Here is a 23031-nt window from a genome sequence, read left to right as displayed (position 1 = left end):
GCCAATGAGAGTGGACAGCGGCGGTGGAACATGTTTTCCACGAAGGCAACCGATCAATGTGCGCATTGATTAGCGAATTATGCACTCTCACTTCCGATCAGGATTCATAGACTTTAGTCTTTGCTCTCATGGGCTTGATCTCTTGATAGTTGGGGATGTTATAGGAGCCACTGTGCCTCGATTTTGTACCGTTTGATTTCTTCTTTCATAAATTTGGGCTTCGACCACCAGTTAATGTTGGTACTAATCAAACCTAATCAAGGACTAAATTAAAGCAAAAGCTAAGGTTGCTCTTTAGTTTCTCAATCTCTGTAAACCCTATAGAATTGACGTAATAGTTAAAAGCATTAACATGGTAAAGTCTTAATTTCAAGTGACCTTATATATCCTGCATAATACGCTCTGTTAGGCCACCTACACGACCTGACCCATCTCATGGATTTGCAAAGTGTTTACTTAAACAGTAAGGATTAGTCGGGTTAAGTCTAAACACTCCTCGTGTATATATATATATATATATATATATATATATGTGGAAGAAGACAACATAAAACTCAAGTATAAAATGAAGTACAAGATATATAAACAACTGAGATTAAATGGGTAAAAGGAGTACATAAAATTCTGAAAAGGAAGAGAAGTATAAGTTTCTTGCTTCATAATCTTCCCTAGTAGGCCTATCACAATTTCCTAATTATAATCATGCCAATTTTCAAAAGAACAGAAAAATCTGATCCAAGCAGATACAAAAAAAACACTATGAATCTCTCAAAGTGGTTATGACAACCTCCTTTCTGCGTTGAAAAATCCAACAGAGTCGGTCTTTTCTAGTTCTTCTTCTTCTCCTCCTTTTCTTGTGGATTCCCATACACAAGTATTTGAGTCAGAATCGTGCCATTTGTGAAGATACCAATGACCGAACCCATAACAACTGCATGAGACAAAAAGGTTATTGAATTAGGGTAGTTGTGCAAGATTGTTCTATATAAGAAAGGTAAAGGCACAGACAACAATCGATGATAAAAGTCTAATGGAAATCATCACTACTCCACTGCATTGTTTATAGAAGTTTGGCCTCCAAGAATCTTAACTCTTCTCAAAATGAGTTTTACAGAACTTGACATCTGAGTAACCACATCTAGATAACGTATTTCAAATTCGACAATAAGAAAACACAAGATCAAAACCAAAAAGACAAGGATATACCACTTGTTGGTGCCTTTTCCTGTAAGCTGGTGAAAACTCTCACTGCAAAATCATAATACAGCATACATATTAACAGAAGCAAAGCCATTTCTTTCAACTATTGTGACTTAGATTGCGTGCAAAAATATCATAAAACTGGTCTACGAATCAGCAAACTTTCTGAACTTACCCATGGAACCAGCAAAATTCATCAGTGACGTCAAGAAGCTGAGCTCCCCTGTACTCTTGTTCTGCGTAGCATTCATCAACCACCATCAACATCGTTAACAACATGAGAAGACAAAAAGAAATTGATATATACCAAAAACATTTTAGGGAAGAAAATTGTGTTAGAAAACATTAGGTGGCACAACTATTCGACTTATATATAACGGCACATCCTTCTATTGAGTGAGATTCACAAGTAATATTATGAATGTTCTTGATAAACTGAAACCAATAAATGTTCCTAAAAGTCAACCAAAACCTTCAGGACAAATAAAACTATCATTTCCTTGTGCTAGAATGGAAGAGGAATTTGTTACCTTGAAGTTTTGCCATATTTGCGGAACTCTCGCGCAGAAGAATACTGCATGCTGGGATGCCTGTATCAGAGCATTTCAGTGTCAACATAGATCCTGATCAGTTTCACAGGCATAGGCCAAGCTCAGTATTAGAAAACTTTGTCCTCCTTTCACTAATAAAAAGTTCTTAGACAAGGCAAACAAATAGGCTGATTGGACCAAATTTTATTGATTACAGACACATGCAATTATTTTTGTTGCCTCAAAAACTGAAAGAAAATGTGGATTCCCAACCACACACACATACCAACCACCCCACCACACCACCCCTCCACCAATATAATTCTAAGGCTTCCAACACCAAATAAGGCCCTAAATTCTGTCACCAGCAGAGTACATAACAACAGAGAACCCAGAAGTAGCAAATGAAAGAGCATGACTGAATACTTTTTACTGTATTTGTAGCCAAAGAGAGCTAGAGAGAATTCTACTACTTACATATAAAGCTTCAAAGAGTACAGGGCTGATGTTACCAGCTAAAACAGTCGGTGCAACAGCACAATATCTGAATTACAAGAAGTTAAGAGAGAAAACTAGAAAGGATCCATCATTCTTGCACGATGAAACAACTCATCAGCTGGATAAGCAAACAAGAAGGATACAGAAGTGCCCTGATCCAGGTCATCATTCCCACAGATAGTTGAGAGTAATAGTATATTATTGCAACCAAAATTATAGCTGCCAAGAAGCAAATAATTAAACCCAATAGACAGAACCTTAAGGTGCAAGAATATATGTCTTCTGATTTGAGACCTCTACTCTACCGTACCTTGAATAAGAAGAAACGCCAATTCACCGTAAGCAGAAAAAGGAAGCCCCTTATGAAGACAATAAGCCAGAGCAATGGTGTAGCCTACCACCTCGAGTTCGAATGCCAGAGTACTCAGCCCTCTCACACTCTTATGCTTCAAAATTTTCATAATCTGCGAGTACCCAAAATCGAAGATCCAAACAACATCAAGAACTTAAAATCATAACATGCTTCTATCTAACTGTTAAAAATAGAAGCAGAAGTCAAAAGCACTACTACAATAGATTATATAACATGCTTCTACCACCTTCCCCAAAATACAAACTTTGCAATTCAGAGGCTTGAACGAACAAAGTCTTACGCCCTGTCTTATTTTCTATATCTAAAAATTTGTGCCTGACAGTCTTCTGGTTTCTAGTTCTTTTGTTAAAGCACTAAAGAGGAGCTAATATCTCGTTTTCTGAACAGAAATTAATAAAACAAAGACAAATTCCAACAAAGATTCTTAATCTCCGAATATGGAAAACCAAAGAATTCTCTGTTCGTTCAAACAAGGCCCCTCACAACTTCTGAACAGCAACAATTTCAACCCAACAAGGACATAGTCAGCTTTGACCGAACAAACATCCAGCAGTCGACCAGTAAATCAGCTGAGAAACCGAACAATCATGCCCAACGATCACTGAACAGCATCCACCAACCCCAAGTACGTATTTTTGATGCGTGATCAGCAACACCCACATCGACCAGCTCAAGGGGTATGAGTAATTACGAACCTGGGGGACTTTGACGGTGGTGGAGGCAGCGACGATGCAGTAGCCGAGGACCTTAGACATCAGCGGCAGCAGGCAGTCCTTGTCGGGGATTTCGCCGTCCCGGAGGGACTCGAAGAGGCAGCCGAGATCGATCCCGAGGATCATCATTGCTCTAGCCTTCTCCCCGAATCTCAATCGACGTGTTGAATGAAGCAAACAAAGGGAATTGAAAACGCGAGAAATCGATAGTCAGATTAAACTAGAGATTCAATGTTCTTTTTGGGGGTCCTTTGGCGATGAAAGCAATAAGTATGAATTCTACTTTGTCCTGAGCTTTTACATTGAGCCCACTTTACACCTTAAATCTCACGTGCCGATTTTATGGTTTGTTTATGTTCTCCAATTTGCGACATGGACTTAGTTTTACAGTGCACAGCAATGAGTTTAGTTTTAATTTCACCGGCCAATATGATATTATAAGAATTTTCACTACATAGCGCATATCGTAATAACTTCATCAAATCGCACGACATTTTGAAATTTTTTCATAACATATCATGTAACGTAATAATTTCATCGTATACCACCAAATTTCAAAAAAAATTCACGACATAACATGACATTAGTTTTCTGTCAATGATATAACGGAGATCTACCATGACCGACATTATTGGCCCACCCTTGTTCATCCCAGCCATACACGACTATGTCAGATCTCCATTAAGTCGTTGATGGAAAATTAATATCATGCTATGCCATGAAAATTTGTAGAAATTTTGTGCCATACGACGAAATTATTTCCTTTCGTGCTATGCCGTGAAAAATTTTCAAAATATTATGCGATTTGGTGAAATTCTGTCGATAATAGACTCGATATGTGTTATGTGGTGAAAATTTTCAAAATATCGTGATGTACGCTGAAATTATCCCATGAGTTTATGACCCCCGAAAAAGATTGATTGAAATCATAATTCACTACATGTGTTGGCCAGATGCAATGATAGGAGATGTTTAAATTTTACACAGACAAACATAAGGTGTCATTGTTTACTTTTTCATGAGTGTTATGCCATATTTGAAGATTGGCTTACTATGTTAGATTTTCGGATCACGTGAGAGGTTTACCTCAAGGTGCAATTTGGCACAATGTACGCTCAAAGGCAAATATTGAATTGAACAGATAAGTTTGAGGTGCAAATTGGTGATTAACGAAAATAGAGGGTGAAGTGGGTGAAATCCGAATTTTTCCCTTCACTGTCACTGTCATAGGCATTAGGCCATAGACAAATAGGAGCCACAATACAAACTGAATTCTTTTTTTTTTTTTGGGGTAATAATACAAACTGAATTTTGATATGGCTGATGAAGTAAAAAGATGTCTAGCCCATTCCAATATTAGTAGGAGCTTTGATGGTAAAAGGATTTATTGAAGTCTCGAATTCTAATCTTATCTGGAGATTACAAATAAAAAAAATAAAAAAAAGTTCTAGACGATCTCGTATTAAGTTTGGGAAACTTTTCTTAGTTACGTAAATGCACTCCAGATAATAATTTATTTCATTGTTTGCTTAAGGTAAGCCAACAAATCTTATTACAAGACACAGTTTTATCCATCGTCCTATGTTTCTCGACTCCATCTGATCTCCATGTATAGTCCGATCAATCCTAAATACACTTCCATGCACTGAGTATAAATATTTTGAAGATTTCCCATTTTATAGCTAAGGTATTAGGCAATTGAACTCCAAAAAGAAAAAAATATATATGATAATAACGGTGATAATCCAGCTTGATTATGTGCCCTTGAGATGATGTTATGATTTGAACACCCTCTTATCTAAATCTGAAGATTTTTTATTTGTGAGATTTTGTTATACACCATATATCATCGTTCAAATTAAATTGGATGAGCTAAGCTCTGAATCGTTTTCATCATGGAGAGAACTCTTGGCAAAAGAATATCTTCAGATTTTAAGACATAGATACTCTCCGTTTTGTTTCTGGGTAATACACAGACACTGTCCTTGTGGACCCAAAGTGGGGCACTGCCCACGTTGGAAACAATAGTTTCGATAGCATCTAATTTAATACAACAGACAAATTCATTGGTGACAATAATTTTAGTGATCATAGAGAAAATTACTCGAAAAAGCCACGAAAATAAAGATAAGTTTTCAGTTAACAAAAGAAAACCAATGTGGATTAGTTGAAGTGATTTGACGCTTATTTTCCTAAACTAAGATCCTAACGGTGCGTTTGGTTTCAGAGTTAAAGTAATTTTGACTTTGATTGTGGAGAATGACAAATGCTGTGTAGTGTGTTGAGTTAAAGTTAAAGTTAAAATTTTTATGATTTTAACTCTAAAAACAAACGGGCTTTAAGTTTTTTTTTTATAAGATCCTATGTTTGAATCTTGTTAATAGAGAAGATCCACACTGTGAAAGTTTTGCCTTTTAATGAGCTAATTCGGCTCGATCCTAAATTAGTCAAACCCATTTGAACTTTTAAATATCAGATTGTGCACGCCGAAAAAATAAAACAAAATTCTTGACTCGCTTGCTTATTTATAAGGCACAACATTCCACGAATAAAGAGAACCATCGTTTGTGGGGCTTATTACCGCGCAACTACATTTATTTGGAATAATTTGTAGAAAATTATGAATTTGTTATTTTATTAAATAAAGTGCTGTTATTTGAATCTACCGAAAAAAGTGCCGTTATTTGAGATTGAAGAGATGGCAAGTATATGTGGTTGATAAACTGATATACGATTAACGGAAGCAGGAAAAAAGGAAATTCAGCTGAATATATTAAATTCTGCTAATTTATTTAGTGATGGGCAGAATCAGGAATTAGAGAAAGAAAATTACAAATTACAAAAAGGCGTGATGTTCTTCAAGACAAGAATATGATTGCACCTTTTCCTTTGTAAAATAATTCCAACAATTTGCGAGAATGTCGACGGCTAATCAATACGGTGGAGGCGGGTAAATTCCGGCCAGCGGAGCTGGTGGGTACACTGAAGAATGAGGCGGAGGCGGGTACTGCAGAGGATAAGCGGGCGGAGGGCAGGCTGGATATCCAGCTGGAGGAGGAGGAGGAGGATAGGCTGCTGCTGCCGGTGGTGGGGGTGGATAAGCTGCCGTGACAGCAGGGTATGTAGAGTACGTAGATGGAGGGTAGGCAGGGCCCGATGGATAAGCCGGGGCAAATGATTTTCCCGGAGGTGCGTATGTGGTTGTGGCGGGGTAAGCCGGGTAATGCGGAGCTGTCGGGGTCGCGTATGAGTGGGCTGGTGTCTGAATTTTGCTCTTCCCTGGTTGCTGAAAATTATTCGATAAATTAAGAATTAAGTAAACTATATGCATTTGTTGTAATTCAGCAAGAGTGCTATATCATCTATGTAGTGATGATGGGCTCGAAGTAGTTACATTGGCGTTTCCATACGAGTAGTGCAATATGAGCCTGACTTCTCCAGCGTACCTGCGTAATTACTCGAGACGGTATGCATTCAGATACGCAATATCGGATTTGAATAATGAGAAATCTATAACATGAAAAATGACCGCTCAAACCATTTTTATGGGTACATGGACTGTTATAGATCCAACAAATTTCATAGAATGAAGTGAGAGATATCAAACAGATCCATCAATAAAAATTAAACCCGACATAGAGTGAATTAAAGTGTAGACAAACATTTGGCACATCTAATGCCCCTTGGTCAAATATTTGACATGCCAATGCAAACATATCGTCGACTGATGTAGTTCTTTTGCTTCTGGGGATGCAACTCCAAATGGTTATGCAATTCGCCTTGTATACAATGCGCGTGCTGCGTCGAAGTTTACATGAACACTGCGTGGACTATTATGGTATATTCTAAAATTAGTACCTGCCACATTTGTCCTGAATGGTCCAGGAACTGTCATCGTAGCTTTGAGAAAGCACCTTCTGAAGTTGAATCCTGAATAATAAGGAGCAATAAATCAAGTGGGCATTTGAAATCATTAATGCTCATTGATTAAATTAAACATAGTTTTGGCTAGGGAATAATTGTTAATCAATCTAAAATTAGTACCTTCCATTGCCAATGAAGTCATCGGCCGAGACGGTGTTGCTATTCCAAACCGTAACAGTCAACTCTCGGAGACCTTCAATGAGGGAGATGACAAATTTCTCCTGGAACGTCGGGTTTTTGCCTCCATCTAGATAACCGAATGCATTAGATCATGATCAGGACAGTCGATCAGTTGATCTAGAATGAGAAATAGCTAGATAGGTCGGGGTAAATTTTAATTTAGTACCTGTGCATGTCCTGGTCCTGTGTCTGGCGCTTCCATATTCAACGGAGACATAAGGATCTTGCCTGGATATCCATTCCTTGTCCTTCAGGTTCAAACATCCCACAACTGCACAAACAGAACGTACAATATGTCATCCAAGATTACGAAAATCATGAATCGGTCGAACTAAAGCCAAAACCAGCCTTCATGTTATGGTCGAAGATTGCTAATCATCTCATGAACATCATCACCACACCTACCCCTACTGTTAATGATATTCAAGGTTATGGATCCGATACTAGACAAATATTGAATGACGAGTATCACTAGTGATCTTACCAGTGACTTCGAGGGGCAGCCCTTGGATTCCTGAGACTGACATTCTCACTCCCAACTTAATTTGCAAAGAAAGATGGAGCTTAGGGCAAAGTGATCTAATTTCCTGGGAAGGAGAAGGGTTTGACACTAAGCAAAATTCTTCTTAGGACGTTATGGTTCTTCCCAATGGGGGCTCATCGATATATATACTATTAATTAGGAGATCATTTAGGGCAGCTTTATTAGTCAACTCCATTTTTTGGTCAAATTTTGATCTATATACTTGATATAAGAAGACTTTGCACGAATTTTGAAGTCTTTCCAGAGATGAAAAGAAAAAAAATGAGGGAAAATTCCAAAAAATGTAGTGGTAATTAGGACTAATTGTGTGCAATTGAAGCTGAGGAGAGGTTCGATAATATAGATGTTGGACATTGTTTATGGTCAGTCAATATAGATGTTGTACATTGTTTGTTGCCTGATATGGCCTTTACTTACGGTAACTAATTTTCGATTGCTAAGGATATTAAATTGGCCTATTAGGAGATAGAATTAACAAATAACGAGGCACAAGAGTCCTTTATTAGAAAATGAATCTGAAACCTTTTGATTCTAAGTAGATGATATTGCCATTATAGTAGACCTCATTCCCTATTATTATGCGATTATTAAGCATAGCTCACATTTGTAAGTATATGCGGCTTATGTTTGGCCTTATCGATGATAAATTACAACCAAAGCACTCTTCGTTATTTGAAACAATATTTTTTTCTTTATAGGTACAATGAAAAATAAACTTAGAAAAGGGAAAAATCGATAATAGTTCTGCTTCCCCCATAATAATATATGGATAATGAGTCAGTTATCCTAATTTATGATTTGTATTATGCAACTAGCTGATTACATGAATATCCACATTCCTATCACATTGAACGGGTGTTAATGCCATTGCCGAGTTATATATAGGTCCTTTCTTTAAGAAGAAATAATCAATTTCTTTCATGAACATAATATCATATTGTCAACGGATTGTTACGTTTGCTTGTCGTTAATAATTCTTCCATTTTTAACTTTAGAGTATTAGTAAAACCTAATCGGCTCATAGGACCGGCTGATGACAATTGAATTAACGAAGAGATGATATCCCGATTCCACCGATCTACTCCCAAAAACGTTGACCGTACAGATGGTTGACTCTATTCTTGGTTTTGTGAAAGTCAACGCCTGCACTCATTCCATGCCAGCAAGCCAGCGGAATTTTGTATTGGAGCTGCGCTGTGTCTCCCTTCTCAGCGTTGACGACGACTTACTTCTCATACATATATCTAAATACATATTTCCGGTGAACAACTTGTCTTTTTTGATAAGACGGTGAACAACTTGTCGTTATAATTAATTTACTGATAATAGATCGATAGCCCTGAATTAAGAACCCTACCGGAAATCAACTTTCCGAGTGGGATCCGGTGGGAGGTTGGATCTTCATGTTGGTCAACGTTGACGCACGATTAACTGGGCTCATTTCATGCATATAATTAAAATCCACCATTGTATGAAAATCGAATCATTTCATGTGATTCAGACACGGCCCTGACACGGTCCGGTACCCTTATCTCATAGTTGTGGTTTTTCCCCCACGGTTGAGGATGACCCCATATGTCTTAGATCGAATACATAGATATCTGATAACGTGTCTTGCCTCGACCACCTTGTTAACGATAGTCAACATATTTACTCCGATCACAGGATTTCCTAAGATCAAGCGTCAAAGCTTGATTTGAACATGAATCGGGCAGGCTTGTCACACATTTTGGGCTCTCCCATGCATGAAACCCGTTGGAAATTAGACATGATGTTGGGACAAACTCAATTATTGTCATGGATGCATTGATAGTTCAAACTAAACCTTTGGTATCCAATAGTTTATATATATTCAACTTTAAAAAAAAAAGAAAAACGGTTGTTGATAAATTCTAGTTGAGACTCAAATCCTTCTTCCTATTTTTGTGCTCCAACAAAAAAACAATAGTCGCCTTAAAGCGATGGTAATTACTTTATTTTCTTGTTATATATAAGAAATGCCCGAAGGTCTAGTAGGAGATAAGGAAAGGGAAAACAAAAGGGCACAATAAGTCTCACCGACGAAAATTGAATATAGAACCTCTTGATTTCAATTTGAAAATGAGTATGTATCCTGATGGAGTTTATTTTACTGCGTACCGGCTCTCACACCATCCCCAATTTCTTCTCTTGCTCTTCTTCATATAGTTCATTAAACCGTTGCATCATTCTGAAGTCAATAACGTTATATTTGGTTCATTGTAATGTAATTTTCTGGGAATGAGATAGATATTGATTATGAATGGCGGAGAATCAAATTGAAACGTGGAGAAAACTTTGATTGTTTGATTGGAGGTGAAATGCCGGGATTTGAGATTACTTAGTTGCTTAATTTGTATCAACACAATGAATGGAGAAAAACGGATTATCAAAAGTCAAAAAATGCCGCTGCTAGTAAAGGATGGATAGTCCACAAATGAATGCAATTTCTGAATTGAGTGTTCGAGTATGAGGAGCAGTTTTGATCTTTTCTGCGTGTTAGTATGTGATCATGAGGAGCACATAATACTCGGAATCCATGTCTGAGTCTCTTAAAAAAACGAAGAAGTCAGTGTAAAGATGTATTGTACTGTCTTTAGGTGTCGGGGAAGATGAGGTTGAAGGCATGGGTCTACCATCTGATCTGCGGTCCCAAATCAAATTTGCCATTCCAGCCCACACTTTTGTATTTATTGTACTGAACGTCCATTCTCGGTTCTCCAATCATCGAATGTATTCTGTGCATCTACGGACTCATTTAGATGCATCCAGTTTCTGATTGACTGCATTCTCGCTAGCGTACGCTTGTACAATCGCCAAATGGACGTGCTCCTAGTCAATATCAATTAATTTTCATACAAAAATCCGCTTAGTATCATCATACGTATAAGTACTATTGGCGAGGAGTAATGTTGGACAATTGAGCTGTCCGGTGGAAAGCACGATTCCAGCTGCAATCAATGATACCTCCTAACTGATAAAGGATTGGCCTTAGAAAAGGGAACAAGCCATGCCTACTGGCTATTATAAGATGTTGGACACAATATAATGATGTAAGGCTCATGAAAAATTGAAAGGTTGTGAACCAAATAGGGGCATTAGGTTTTTCCTATCCATAAGGGATAAGAAGGGAAATCATGACAATTGGTATGGGAAAAAATGGGCCATGACCCTATCCTTGTGTGAGGGTGGGTGTCCTTAATCAGAGGGTGGAGTAAATTGGATGCTCTTTTGCCCTACCTTAACTTGTCGCTTTCAATCGTTTTCTTCCAGTCTTTTTTATTTTCATCTATGGGTCCCGAGGATGAAATGCGCGTAACCGGTTCCTCCTTTGCCTCTCGACCTGGACCAGTTATACTGTTACCACCACGTACGGACTGAAATGATCTTGATTGATTGAGGTTTTAGAAAGAATATAAAAGAGATGATGGAAGCGTGAAACGAATCAATGTTTTGATCAAATGTGCATAGTACATTACTTTAAAATTCGCCACTTTAAAAAAGCACATGATATATATCTGCTTCCGTGAACTTCGAAATATCTTTTACCATGCTGGTGTTCCTCACTTCTACCTAACAAAATGAGCATGTCAATTCCTGATGGCATTTCGATTCTTTTGTTTTCTCGTGTTGGAAAATAAGAAAATAACTTTAGGTATTTTTTATAAGTCTATGTGACAATCTGGAAAACATGAAAGTTGCTTAATTCAAGAAGACCAGGAGAGATTCTATCTTTCAACTGACATGATCAATCACAACTATATTGATTATCGTGGATATAATTTTTAATCCATTCTCGTAGTTGTAGATATATATTGTTGCAAATTCTAGTAAAATCACCGTATGTAGGATAGATTTTTGTATGCCTTAATATATTCGTCTTTTGAGCGGTTGATCTCGCTGTGCTATAAATAAGCAATGGAACGTTTTTTGTCCCTTTGTACTTTGAGCTACCCTGCAGTCAGTAGTGGACTCGGAGGTAGCAATCAAATGTCATTTAATTTCTGATCAAGAATTTGGCAACTGTATTTCAATGAAAGATCTGCGCACATCACCTCCCGTTCCTCCGTACATAGTCTGCATTTTATGTGCAGGCAGGCTCGGTTTAGAAGAAGAGTCCAATTGATTCGCTTGTTCTTGCACTTCAAAAACTTTCTCGTCATAATTATGGAAATATCATAGTGCATAGAGTTGTTAGGAATCTCAATCGCGTTCAGTGATCCAGATATATCCTGCATCAGTTGCGTTGGAAGAACACCGTATGTATTTCAGCATATATAGGGATGCAAGACTTTCTTCAGCATGCGATATTTAATGATCTGTCAACCATGATGTTGCATATGGTTTTGGCTAATGAGGATGGATCATCCGGAGAGGTTTAATCGGCTCAAACACATGACATATTCTCCATTAGCCAAAGGAAAGGGAAGTTAAACACGAAACGGGAAAGGGGATTCCTATTTCCCAGAGAACTCTGAAAAATTATCTTCCCAAATTCAATTCTCCATAATACAGCATGCATATAGTTTTTGCAAGATACATTTATTCTGAAGCACGCCCTCCCTCCTTTCCCTTTTTCATCATTCAACTGCGTGAAAGGGAAATCATCCTTTCCTTTCTGCGATAGGGTACATCCAATTTATTATAACGAATTAGTTCCAGCTGAAGTTTCAGATAAATTCTTTCCCGGTATTTATTACCTCGAGACTCAAGACATCATTTTGTTTATGGTTATGCACATAGAGTTAGGAGAAAATTTGTTTTGCTAGTACATTTAGGAATTTTAACCATAGATGAACAAATTATTTAAAAAATCAATAGAAGCGCAACGTAAGACAGACTCCAACTTGGATGCACTTTGATTGGTTGTTGCTCATCCTACCATTCATTGAATATTTAGTCCAGTGAGGGGAATAAGGGAAATATACCCCGATTGGAGGGACCAAATTCTCATAATCGACATTATATATATATATATATATATATATATAGCCTCTTATGTAAATTGCTAAAAGGGATGGCCCATAAGGAGGACCACAAGTTTGCCGATGTTTCTCTCTCTGGTTCTTTTTTATTTGTTCCTTTGTCCTCAACTGTTCCAATGTCTCGGAACACAGAATTTGGACTGAGAAAAAGCAGTTCCTTCCGTCGATCTATTGATCTAGGATGTATGTTCCTATACCATGCGAGTTAGCAATTTATGAAGATATACATGTTACAACCCCAAAACACATACTGCATAGTGATTAGATAGCTATTACACTCTATAGGTTTTTGGATCATAAAATGTATGAGTAGTAATTAGGTTTCCAAGGAGATAATCGTCGACAGACATGAAAAAAATAATGGAGAAGTTTTCCTAACAATTAAATCTATTTCAAGGATGATTAATTTTATGTACCCCTTCATGTAAATTAGAGAGTATGCTGTAGCAATTTGTCAATGCATATTCGTGGTTAAGATACACCAACACTGATCAGTCATAGCTGACATGATATGAGAGATCAGGCTCCGATGCCTCTCTTGCATCTTCTCGAGAATACTAAGGGGCATGTGATACAATATACGACGCCGTCGTGCAATTAATTCCTTTGATTAGGTATTGTAAATGGTCGATAAATGGAAGTAACGAATGGTAACTTGAAGTTTCCTTTGGTCGGGGAGGCTTGTCCATAAATATCAAAATTGATATGGACGCGCCCAAACAAAACGTACGTCAGTAAAAGTTGGGACCTAAATGCAACTGGCATTTGAATGATTTATGTACTTGCTCTCTGCCCCATAAGAGCCACTTGCTAACTGTCCCTCGACATACTATCCTCTCTGTTCATCAGACCCGACCCTGAACCGTATTTTGCAATGTACACATAACTCAATGGAGGCATACGTATCTGACATCTGAAAACGAAAAAAAAAAAAAAAAAAAAAAAAAAAAAAACTCAACAGTGGTAGCTCAAGGGCAATTCTCGATGAATAAATTTCACGTAAATCTTACGGATGATGATAAGGAAATTCGTATATTTGCACAATTATTGAATCATAAGAATGTCTTTTGTCTCCCCCGCGCGCCGGTTCACGTGCATGGGGGCACATGGTTGCCCTCATTGCCAAGCTTCCCTTTTGTTCTGTTTCCCTTTTAATTCCAAAGGCCACAAGAAAAGGTTGAGACCACTGTTGTAGCTTACTACACCATAGCCATTAGCTTCCTTCCTCTCCCTCTCCCTCTCCCTCTCCTCTCTCTCTCTCTCTCTCTCTCTCTCTCTCTCTCTCTCTAACACACTGTCTTTCTCTGTCTAAAATTAGAAGGGCAATGGAAGGGGGACTTCCCACGCTCAACTGTCTCTTGCAGCACACCCTCAGGAGCCTCTGTTCTTCAGATTTCTCTCCCAATTCCTCCAAGTGGGTGTACTCTGTCTTCTGGAGGATCTTGCCAAGGAACTACCCTCCCCCCAAGTAAAGTACTGCCCCTAAATATCAAAAAATTCGACAAAGAACGATTAATGTTATTCTATTCGAACAATGGTTCACTTTCTTTCCTTGTCTAGTTCTTGATCACATTGTCTTAGTGCAAACTGCAGGTGGGAATTTGGAGGAGGAGCCATTGACAGGGCCAAAGGGAACGAGAGGAACTGGTAAATGCGGGGCCTTCACCATCCGTCTTATTGGACATCAGTATCGCCGGGTTTTCAATCAATCTGCCACAATTTAAAAGAGCTAAAAATTTGAGAGCTATGGTTTTGTTGTTGTAGGATTCTTGTCTGGGAAGATGGGTACTGCGATTTCTATGAATGTGAGGGGGCAGGGAATGGATACATGAAGGGCAGGTTTGGTCCTGAGGTGTTCTTCAAAATGTCCCATGAGGTCTATAGCTATGGAGAAGGGTAACATAGGATTATCTTCCGCATTTTCCGGTTAATGGGCAAGAAAAATTGGAAATCAAGAAGATGTTTCTCATTGTGATGATCATTTTTTCTACAGATTGGTGGGGAAAGTTGCAGCTGATAATAGCCACAAATGGGTTTTCAGAGACTCCCAGAATGAGCTTGAATCTAACTTCATTTCCTCATGGAACATGTCAATTGAGCCCGTAAGCCCGTTGACTTATAAAAAAAGAATGATACATTGATCTCTCTTTGATTGAAAGGAAATACGAAACATCAGATAAAAAGATTCAGTTCTTGTATTTTACCTGTAATGTGGCAGCAACCAAAGGCATGGGAGGCTCAGTTCAATGCCGGCATTCAGGTCAGTGATGAAGGACCATACATGGAACCGCGACGTGCTTTACCCAGCTATTCGTTAATTTTAATTAGTTATTCAAACTTATCAGCCGAAGGGAAAAGGAGAAGAGCTTCTAAATTGATATTTTGATTTTATGCAGACAATTGCCATTATTGCTGTGAGGGAAGGCATTGTTCAGCTTGGCTCATTGGATAAGGTGATAACTCCTCTACCTTGACCTGTCTCATCTCCCCAGTTTCAGCTTGATCTTTACAGTTTCCTTCAGGTTGTGGAAGACATAAATTTGGTGATCAAGATTCAGAGGAAATTCAGCTACCTCCAGAGCATCCCGGGTGTCTTCTCGATCCAGAGGCCGTTCCTTCCTCCCCATCTCACGGGGATCAAGCGATCCTTCGATGAAGGGCCCGCCGAGCCAGGGAACTCTCCGAGCAAGTCCCTCAACTTGGGCTGGAACGGCCCGCAGAATGACATTCCCTGGCCCCAGCCCTCTTGGCCCATCCCGTCGCTCCTTCCCGGGCTCGGGGCTTGGCTATCGAAGGTGCCCTCTGGAATCCCTACCTACAACCCGAATGGGGGCAACAGTTTGTGCGGTGAAGTCCGATTCGGTGATGTCAAGGTGGAGCCTTCATGTCACTTGGATGGAATTAGGGAAGAGAAGCCAAGACCCAACAAAGAGAATTCTCTAAATCTGGCTGATTAGGATAGCCCAAAATTGCAATAAATGCAAATAAAGATAGATTTTTCTAGCGGCCCTTTCTTTGCTTTAAAATTGGTCGGTTGGTAGCAAATTTTCATTTTCTTAATTAATTTATAATAATATTCATAGTAGCATCCATCAAATTTCCCCTTTGTTCATAAAGCTGAAAAGTACAATTACCAATGTTGATTAGCACATCTTATCAGAAACAATAAAATGCAGAAGTACCAATTCTTTAGTCGTAGCTGAAATCCGATGTCCACATTTTTATGTGCTTTCTGCTGCTCAAGCGACTCGGGCTAAGAAGATTTTTCTAAAGAGGGATAGAATCTTGGCATTTGGAAACTGCACCGACTACTTCAATCACCAGTGGAATTGAGTCATTGTTCAATGATCGGTGGTGGTTTGCTGGAGTGGGTTCGGGTTCTTTGTTCCATCCCTATCCAAGTGGACAGACAGACAGCTTAGACCATACTGTCGTGTGATGGTCCCCCTCAGGAAATTGATAGGAAAGGGGTAGCCAGCATCGTTATTGGATCAAGTTGGATCCAACATTTGGTCTATTTATCCATCCATCCTTAGCATCCCCAACACAGCGTATATGGTCCCTGATCAACGAGTTTTTGATATTTCTTTTCGTTCTTCTTTCCCTTCCAAGAGATTAGACCTTCCAAATGAATCAATCATTCATCTACAAAGCATTTCTGGGAAGCTTAGGTTGTATGAAAGCATCGGAATTACATTGAGAAAAGAGCACATTACATAATCCTTTATAAGGACAATAATGGATTTACATAGGAAATTTGGGTTCTGGATAATGTTTGCAAATCTGCTGCAGCTGTAGATTCGAATGCATGCCTAGATAAATGGCTAAAATCCCTATTTACATAATAACTAATCCTTGTCCTTCATAACATATTAGCAGGATAGGCATATCCTTTCTCAGGATATGAAATCTTAAGAATTTCTGAAGGTTTGCGGCAGAACGAAATCAACAACCTTGTCCGCAGCTAAATTCCCCAGAACTGAATTAGACACTGCTCTTTCTCCCAAAAGCCCAATGGAACTTCGCAGGAGTACGCTTCAATGCCTTGATGCTGAACGGGCTGTTCTTGCTCTGTTCCCCACAAAAAGCAAATTGTCAACAACATGAAACTAACTGGTGATCTGCTAAGGAAATTACTTCATATTACATGCCCATAATCCCAGTTATCTCGCCAACTTCCCAGCTCTCACATATCTCTGAAAATCGACATACAACTCTTCATAAACATTAACCATATCACTTGCCTCAGCGTCAGCACCTTGCATTACGAATTGTTGAGACTAACCAACTAGTTTAGAACATTGTGTATCAACTAATCTGGTCATTTTTATGATGAAGCAGCGGCTCCTGACATGTATAGTTAGTGGAGTCTCTATGGGGTACGAGGATTTTTATATAGAATCAGAAAGTTTCAGTTATATTACCATCAAGCAAGTGCCAGCATTGACGTCACATATCGGGTATTCGTGGGGGCAGCAACTGTAGTTGTCCTCGCAGCAAGTTGCGGCTTCTAATGGGCAGCATCCCCAAGCGAAGCAGTAGCTTGCATATTCATACACACAGCAGCAGGTGTTACTCTGCGGGCATGTATAGTAGCTGTCACACACAGTCGGGGGCTTGATTGGAGAAGGAGGAGAGGGACCTGGGTTGGGAGGGTTCTGGCCAGTCTTAAGCGGGTATGAGGCCTCCATCGCAATCCCACACTTGCCTGCTACGGAATTGGCCACATTCCTCTCCATCCTTATGTAGCCCTTCTCTCCCCAGCTGTCGCCCCACGAGTTCTTCACAATCCAGTAGTCAGCTCCATTTTCTGACCCGTATCCCACAGCTGTGACACCATGGTCCAGTGCAGTTCCGCATGTTCCAGTGAATACACCCTGTCGAGATTCCAAATATAATAGTAAGAAACAGCTCAAGTTAAGTTAGATTAGCTCAAGCTTGTTAGAAATAATTTTTCTACGTAACAGGTGATGCAGAGAGTGCATTACCGAATCATAGAACTGAAAGGCCCTCCCACCGGCTTCAATAGCAACGCTCACAGGCTGATTAGCAACAGCCTTCTGCAACGATTTCTCGTCGTTCTCAGGAACGTCTTCATAACCATTGATTGTCACAACCTTTGCGTTCTTCTGAGAAAGTCACAGAGCAAATGGAATGACATGAAAATATGTTTCGTGGCCCAAAACATGTCGAAATTTAAAACCAATAATTATGCAGGAGCAACAAAAAACTGCAACAATGCTCCAAGCACTCAGCACTAACCCTGTATTGGTCACACGTGGCATCGTAGCCCTTGTAGGGATAGTCTTCTTCAGAGTCTATGCCTCCGTTGTTGATAATGAACTCAAACGCATAGTCCATGAGACCACCGTTGCACCCCTCATTGTAGGACGTGTCGCAGTCGACGAGCTCTTGCTCAGACAGCGAGATCAAGTCGCCTGTGACAATCTTGTTTATACCTTCCACAGCGGCAATCGTCGAGAATGCCCAGCAACTCCCTTCAGTTCAAATCACGTGGCATGTCACAAAGTTATCCAATGTATTCTATCAAGAGAATACCATATCATACATCTTGACCAAACTTTAACTTGGACTACTGCATACATCAAAACGGCCCATGGGCCTGACATCTGACAACCTTAATGGACCTCAACATCGTCCTGATTTTTCTCTCTCGATCATCCCGCCGGAGTACATGATAAGCAGGCGAGAGCTGCTAATTGACTTGCATAACACAAGCAAGTGTTTCCTAAGCTGCCCAACAGATATAAATCTTTCTATCCTTCAAATTTTTTTTTCTAAATTGTCCCATTTTCGGGCCGTAAATTTCACTAATTTCTCAAGAAGTCATCCATAAACTATCAAGGATTCCCGATTCTTGGATCGGTCGATCTATAACACACAGCACAACTTATTGACTACTTAAAAATCAAAACTTGATTTATCGTTAATCAATCATCAGTGTAAAGATTGCGAAGCTCACCGCAGCTTCCCTGGTCCTTGACGTCGACGACAGCACCCTCCTTCCTCCAGTCAACGGAGGCCGGAAGCTCCTCACCGGCCTCCGCGGCGTACCGGCTGCTCCGCCTGGACCCGGCGGCCCTCCGCCGCCCATCCACCCTCGTACCCAGGTAGATGGACCGGTACTCCTCATTGGTCAGGTCAGCAAACCGGTTGAGCCCGAGCCGGTAGGTCCGGTTCGCGGGGGAGAAGTTGTGCTCGTCGATGAATCGGAGGTTGTCCTTGAAGATTTCGAACCGCTTCTCCTTCTCACCCAGAGCGTTGTAAGCCTTCCCGTGCTGTGCCAGCCACGACTCGTAGAGGGCGGCAACCCCGGCCTCGGTCCTGATGGGGGCCCCACCGGAGGCGCCGCCGTGGGCCTCGTCGTAGCTGATTATGGACATGTCGAGGGCTGATGACAGAGTCAACAGCACTAGGAGGGACATGGCCATGGAAGAGGACGACGGCGATGATCGGAGAAGACCCATGTTTGTGATGTCCGTCTGACACCAACTGAGATTCCTTCGGACAGAGAGAGAGAGAAGGGAGGGAGGAGGAAGGTGGGGGAGAGAAGTGAGGGAGGAGAGGTTGGACTTAAAAAGGTAAACAAGTGAATGGGGACTTGGACGGAAACAAATAAATTCTTATAATTTCCAATTTAAGAGAATATAAGCTAAAAATGTTAAGAATAATGACAATTATTTAATTAGTTTGACTTCTACGGATAGCACAAGAAATAATTCATTGGATGTCCCTCCTCTCTACGTATCATCATGTAATCAAATCATGATGATTCATAAGAAAAATGTAATCAAATAATGGAATCTTTAGTTAATGTCCATCTATAGCAGATTACCCCCACAATATCACAAAACATACAAAGCCTTAATAAGTGACTGGCATGTACGTATTTACAATAGATAAATCATGCGTGTCAAACTTGCCGAAAAAGACATGTTTTAATCACCTGCGATTTCTTGTCTTTACTCCGTAAGCATTTTAATAAGGACGGTGATAAAATGAGCTGATATCGTATATATATTTTTTCACAATGGTGAGGATACAATTATTTTTGTATTTTTATATTTCACGTGCATTTAACAATACATATGTGCCAATTACATCGACACAAAATTCAGAATCGTGAATTCTTTTTCTAAATTTTTTCGAGAAATTGAAGATTGACCATTGAAATTGTTTAGGGGCAAGAATCATCCATGACATAAGATAAGATTCCATTTCCACAAAGGCGAGAAAGAGAGCGGACAGAGGCCCACGGAATTTGGAGCGCTCCGCAAATGGGGAGAGGGGCCCAATCACGAGCGTGAAATGTACTGCAAAGATCCGAGCGAAGAAGTGAGCGAATTAGAAGAGGCCACGTCATGCTCACTTTTCTTCTCTGAAGTTCTATGATGCCCGTGGAATCATTTGTAGTCCGGGTGTACGCTCTCCATGCGTCTCAAAAGGGTAGCTGGCCCACCCGAATACGTGAACGGAGTATGCACCCGGAGCATACAATCTCTCAACTGACTATCACTACGAAGTAAGGCCTGTTTAGATATCAATGTAGTTTTCGGACTTTCCCAAGGAAAATCCGAAGATCACTACCTATTATACGTTGTTTGGACGTAAAATCTTTACAGGTGTGATTAGAAAATCATTTTTCCAGGTTAGGATTTTAGAGGTGTAGTTGGAAAAAATTTTACGGTCGAAACACTGTATTCTTGGATTACGGCTGTGAATCACGTTTTATCCTTATAAAAATAAATCATATAGTATATTACCACCAACATTTCATATAATCCAAACACAACAATCTTACTTTTCGACTTTTAACTCATGTAAAATGATTTCATAGTTAAATTTTTTTTTGTAATCTTCACATTCATCATAATTTAACGATCAGGGAGCCAAACGATCCCTAAAGATCAAAGGGCCAAAAATCTTGTTCACCAAAATGAAAGGAAAAAAAACCACCGAAAATAAAAGAAAGAAAAAAAATGGTGTGAAAAAATGGGGCAGCATTCTCGGTTTAGAAGAATCAATTATTGGCATGAAACTCCTTTATTGCTTCTTTACTTTTCTCTAATTAGTCTTCGTAATGTCCTTTATAAATAAGAAAAAAGACGCAATTTCTAATACATTATTTCCTCGACAATTGGAGTCGTCCTTCTACGGTTTCATAATTGGGTAAAAGTAGAACTATTAACCCACTCAAAATCCAGTTCAAGAAATGATTAAATACATGCACTTAATTTAATTAGCTCTGATGACTTGCTACTTTGTTTGGATGGAAGATTTTCAAAGGAACATAAAAAAAAAGGTGTTATTTTATTTAAAATGGAATTCTTTTTTATTTATTGATAGCAACCTTATTAGTGATTTTTTTTAGATACTTGTTAGTGTTCTTTTTTTGCACGATACTTATTGGTGTTTTTTATGCCATGAGATGAAATATTATCTTCGAAAAATTTCTCTATTTAGAGGGATAACAGTCTCCTTACCATGAGGAAATCTTAAACCATTTTGTCTCATATTGACATGGCGAGAAGGAACTAATAAAATTTTTTAATAAAAAATAATTATGACAATTATTCGAGTGATTAACATAAATTCTCTTGTTTTATGCAATTTAATTGGTGCATCCTCTATAATCGAAAAAAATTGATGTTTCATCACGCAACGTGGTGAAATATGATCATCCAATAACTTCTTCCTTACTAGTCCCCTTCCTTTGCTTGGTATAGCGTAGTCTATGTAGACTACTAGAAATATGAATGCCCAATTAATCCACTCTCTCACTCAGCTAGTAATATAATTTCTCAATATGGGGTGTTTATCTAAATTACCAGCAAGATTACCATAAATGAATTACAAGTCCATACCACACATGATAATAAACGACCAGTAATTTTAAAAGTGAAAATATATTTATAGTGGGAATCTAAATAATCAGTAATCTTAAATAATAACGTACTAAATGCCACTTTAACTCCTTCGCCGACATGTCATGGATGAATCAACTTTTTTCAGATTAGATGGATTATGATTTTTAAGAGGATTAGATAATTTCTTTTCAACATAATATCATTTATTTATAAAAGAGGATCATTGAATTTAGCATAATAAAATAGAAATCATAATAATTATTAAAATGTTACGAATAATCCCATCATGATGTCGAACCTGTAATCTCCTCATTACTATACGACATTGCGTTCCGCCATTTTTTACAATTTTTTTAAATATATAATATCATTTTTTCGGGTGGGTGAGAATATAATATCATTTTACATATTGGGCCCCACTCAAAAGGTAGAGAATTTGCCTTTCTCTTTGTATCGATAGTTTCGTGGCCCTTTCGCCGTCTTTCGTTTGTTTCTGGAAATTTTGAACCAGAAAAGATCGGCATGCCATCGTTCCATAAAAAGACCAAGTTAGCTTAGAACGAAATATATACACAATAAGCTACGTCTACCTTGTAGGGTGAGTTACAATCCTATTCAGGACAAGACAATTGTTTTCACAAATATCTTGGCCAAAAGAAAATCGTTCAATAATAAAACCGGAGTGTGTTGAGGTAGCTGTTGGGAATTTGTACCTTAAGGCAGATGGCTCGGAGACGAAGATGGAATCGAATTTGGATACGTAGAAGACGAACTTCGGAGACGGTCGAAGAAGACGACGTCGATCATGAATTTGGAATCGAAAATATGACAAATATGATCTTCGATGTTGTATAATTGTTTCAAGGCACGAGTCAACACTTTTCAAAAAAAGTTATTCGTCCTCACACGAAGTTGATATTGAGCTTCTGACGAGTCTGTCCAAGAATACAATAAAGTCTTTATGCATTTTAGAATTAGTAAACTCATAAAACACCCATATTTTCTCACTCAATATCCTAAAATTATTATTAATTAACTGATCAATTGACTTTGAATGCCAGAGCATCTATTTATTTGTTCTCAATAGGCACTATCGGGGAGAGCAAACATGTCTTCTATTTGGATCGTGTCTCTCGAAGAAACTTTTTTATTTAATTAATTAATTTAACTTTCGATCA

At 38.9% G+C, this 23031-nt stretch overlaps 4 protein-coding genes across 6 annotated transcripts; 1 reads left to right on the top strand and 3 right to left on the bottom strand.

The window, feature by feature from the left end:
- Window positions 1-561: 561 nt before the first annotated feature.
- On the bottom strand, window positions 562-3609 carry LOC116193256 (mannose-P-dolichol utilization defect 1 protein homolog 2-like). Its single transcript, XM_031522069.1, has 8 exons — window positions 3297-3609; window positions 2539-2692; window positions 2372-2447; window positions 2208-2274; window positions 1731-1790; window positions 1376-1436; window positions 1207-1248; window positions 562-931 (listed from the first exon to the last, which is right to left on the bottom strand). The coding sequence occupies exons 1-8, from the start codon at window positions 3441-3443 to the stop codon at window positions 828-830; spliced, it is 711 nt and encodes a 236-aa protein (XP_031377929.1). The 5' UTR covers window positions 3444-3609; the 3' UTR covers window positions 562-827.
- Window positions 3610-6085: 2476 nt separating this feature from the next.
- LOC116192366 (elicitor-responsive protein 1-like) lies at window positions 6086-8045 on the bottom strand. The gene is made up of 6 exons (XM_031520903.1): window positions 7903-8045; window positions 7585-7689; window positions 7359-7485; window positions 7173-7244; window positions 6709-6760; window positions 6086-6600 (listed from the first exon to the last, which is right to left on the bottom strand). Exons 1-6 carry the CDS (start codon window positions 7943-7945, stop codon window positions 6247-6249), a joined length of 753 nt encoding a protein of 250 aa, XP_031376763.1. The 5' UTR covers window positions 7946-8045; the 3' UTR covers window positions 6086-6246.
- A 5990-nt stretch (window positions 8046-14035) lies between these two features.
- Window positions 14036-16164, top strand: LOC116209767 (protein RICE SALT SENSITIVE 3-like). Of its 3 annotated transcripts, XM_031543458.1 has the most exons (8): window positions 14036-14141; window positions 14284-14433; window positions 14559-14612; window positions 14730-14861; window positions 14959-15067; window positions 15184-15225; window positions 15362-15418; window positions 15488-16164. In XM_031543458.1, the coding sequence occupies exons 1-8, from the start codon at window positions 14062-14064 to the stop codon at window positions 15920-15922; spliced, it is 1059 nt and encodes a 352-aa protein (XP_031399318.1). In that variant the 5' UTR covers window positions 14036-14061; the 3' UTR covers window positions 15923-16164. The 3 variants fall into 3 exon arrangements, with proteins under 3 accessions (XP_031399318.1, XP_031399329.1, XP_031399321.1); XM_031543469.1 differs by lacking the exon at window positions 14036-14141 and having other exon boundaries at window positions 14153-14433; XM_031543461.1 differs by lacking the exon at window positions 14036-14141 and having other exon boundaries at window positions 14153-14433; window positions 14547-14612.
- Window positions 16165-16625: 461 nt separating this feature from the next.
- LOC116209751 (cysteine proteinase RD21A-like) lies at window positions 16626-19560 on the bottom strand. The gene is made up of 5 exons (XM_031543457.1): window positions 18949-19560; window positions 18228-18463; window positions 17954-18094; window positions 17390-17842; window positions 16626-17036 (listed from the first exon to the last, which is right to left on the bottom strand). Exons 1-5 carry the CDS (start codon window positions 19451-19453, stop codon window positions 16950-16952), a joined length of 1422 nt encoding a protein of 473 aa, XP_031399317.1. The 5' UTR covers window positions 19454-19560; the 3' UTR covers window positions 16626-16949.
- Window positions 19561-23031: the final 3471 nt, after the last annotated feature.

Source organism: Punica granatum, chromosome 1 (assembly GCF_007655135.1).
Source record: "Punica granatum isolate Tunisia-2019 chromosome 1, ASM765513v2, whole genome shotgun sequence".
Taxonomy (NCBI): domain Eukaryota; kingdom Viridiplantae; phylum Streptophyta; class Magnoliopsida; order Myrtales; family Lythraceae; genus Punica; species Punica granatum.
Note: the sequence above shows the minus strand (reverse complement) of the source record. Positions and strands in the feature narration are given on the sequence as shown.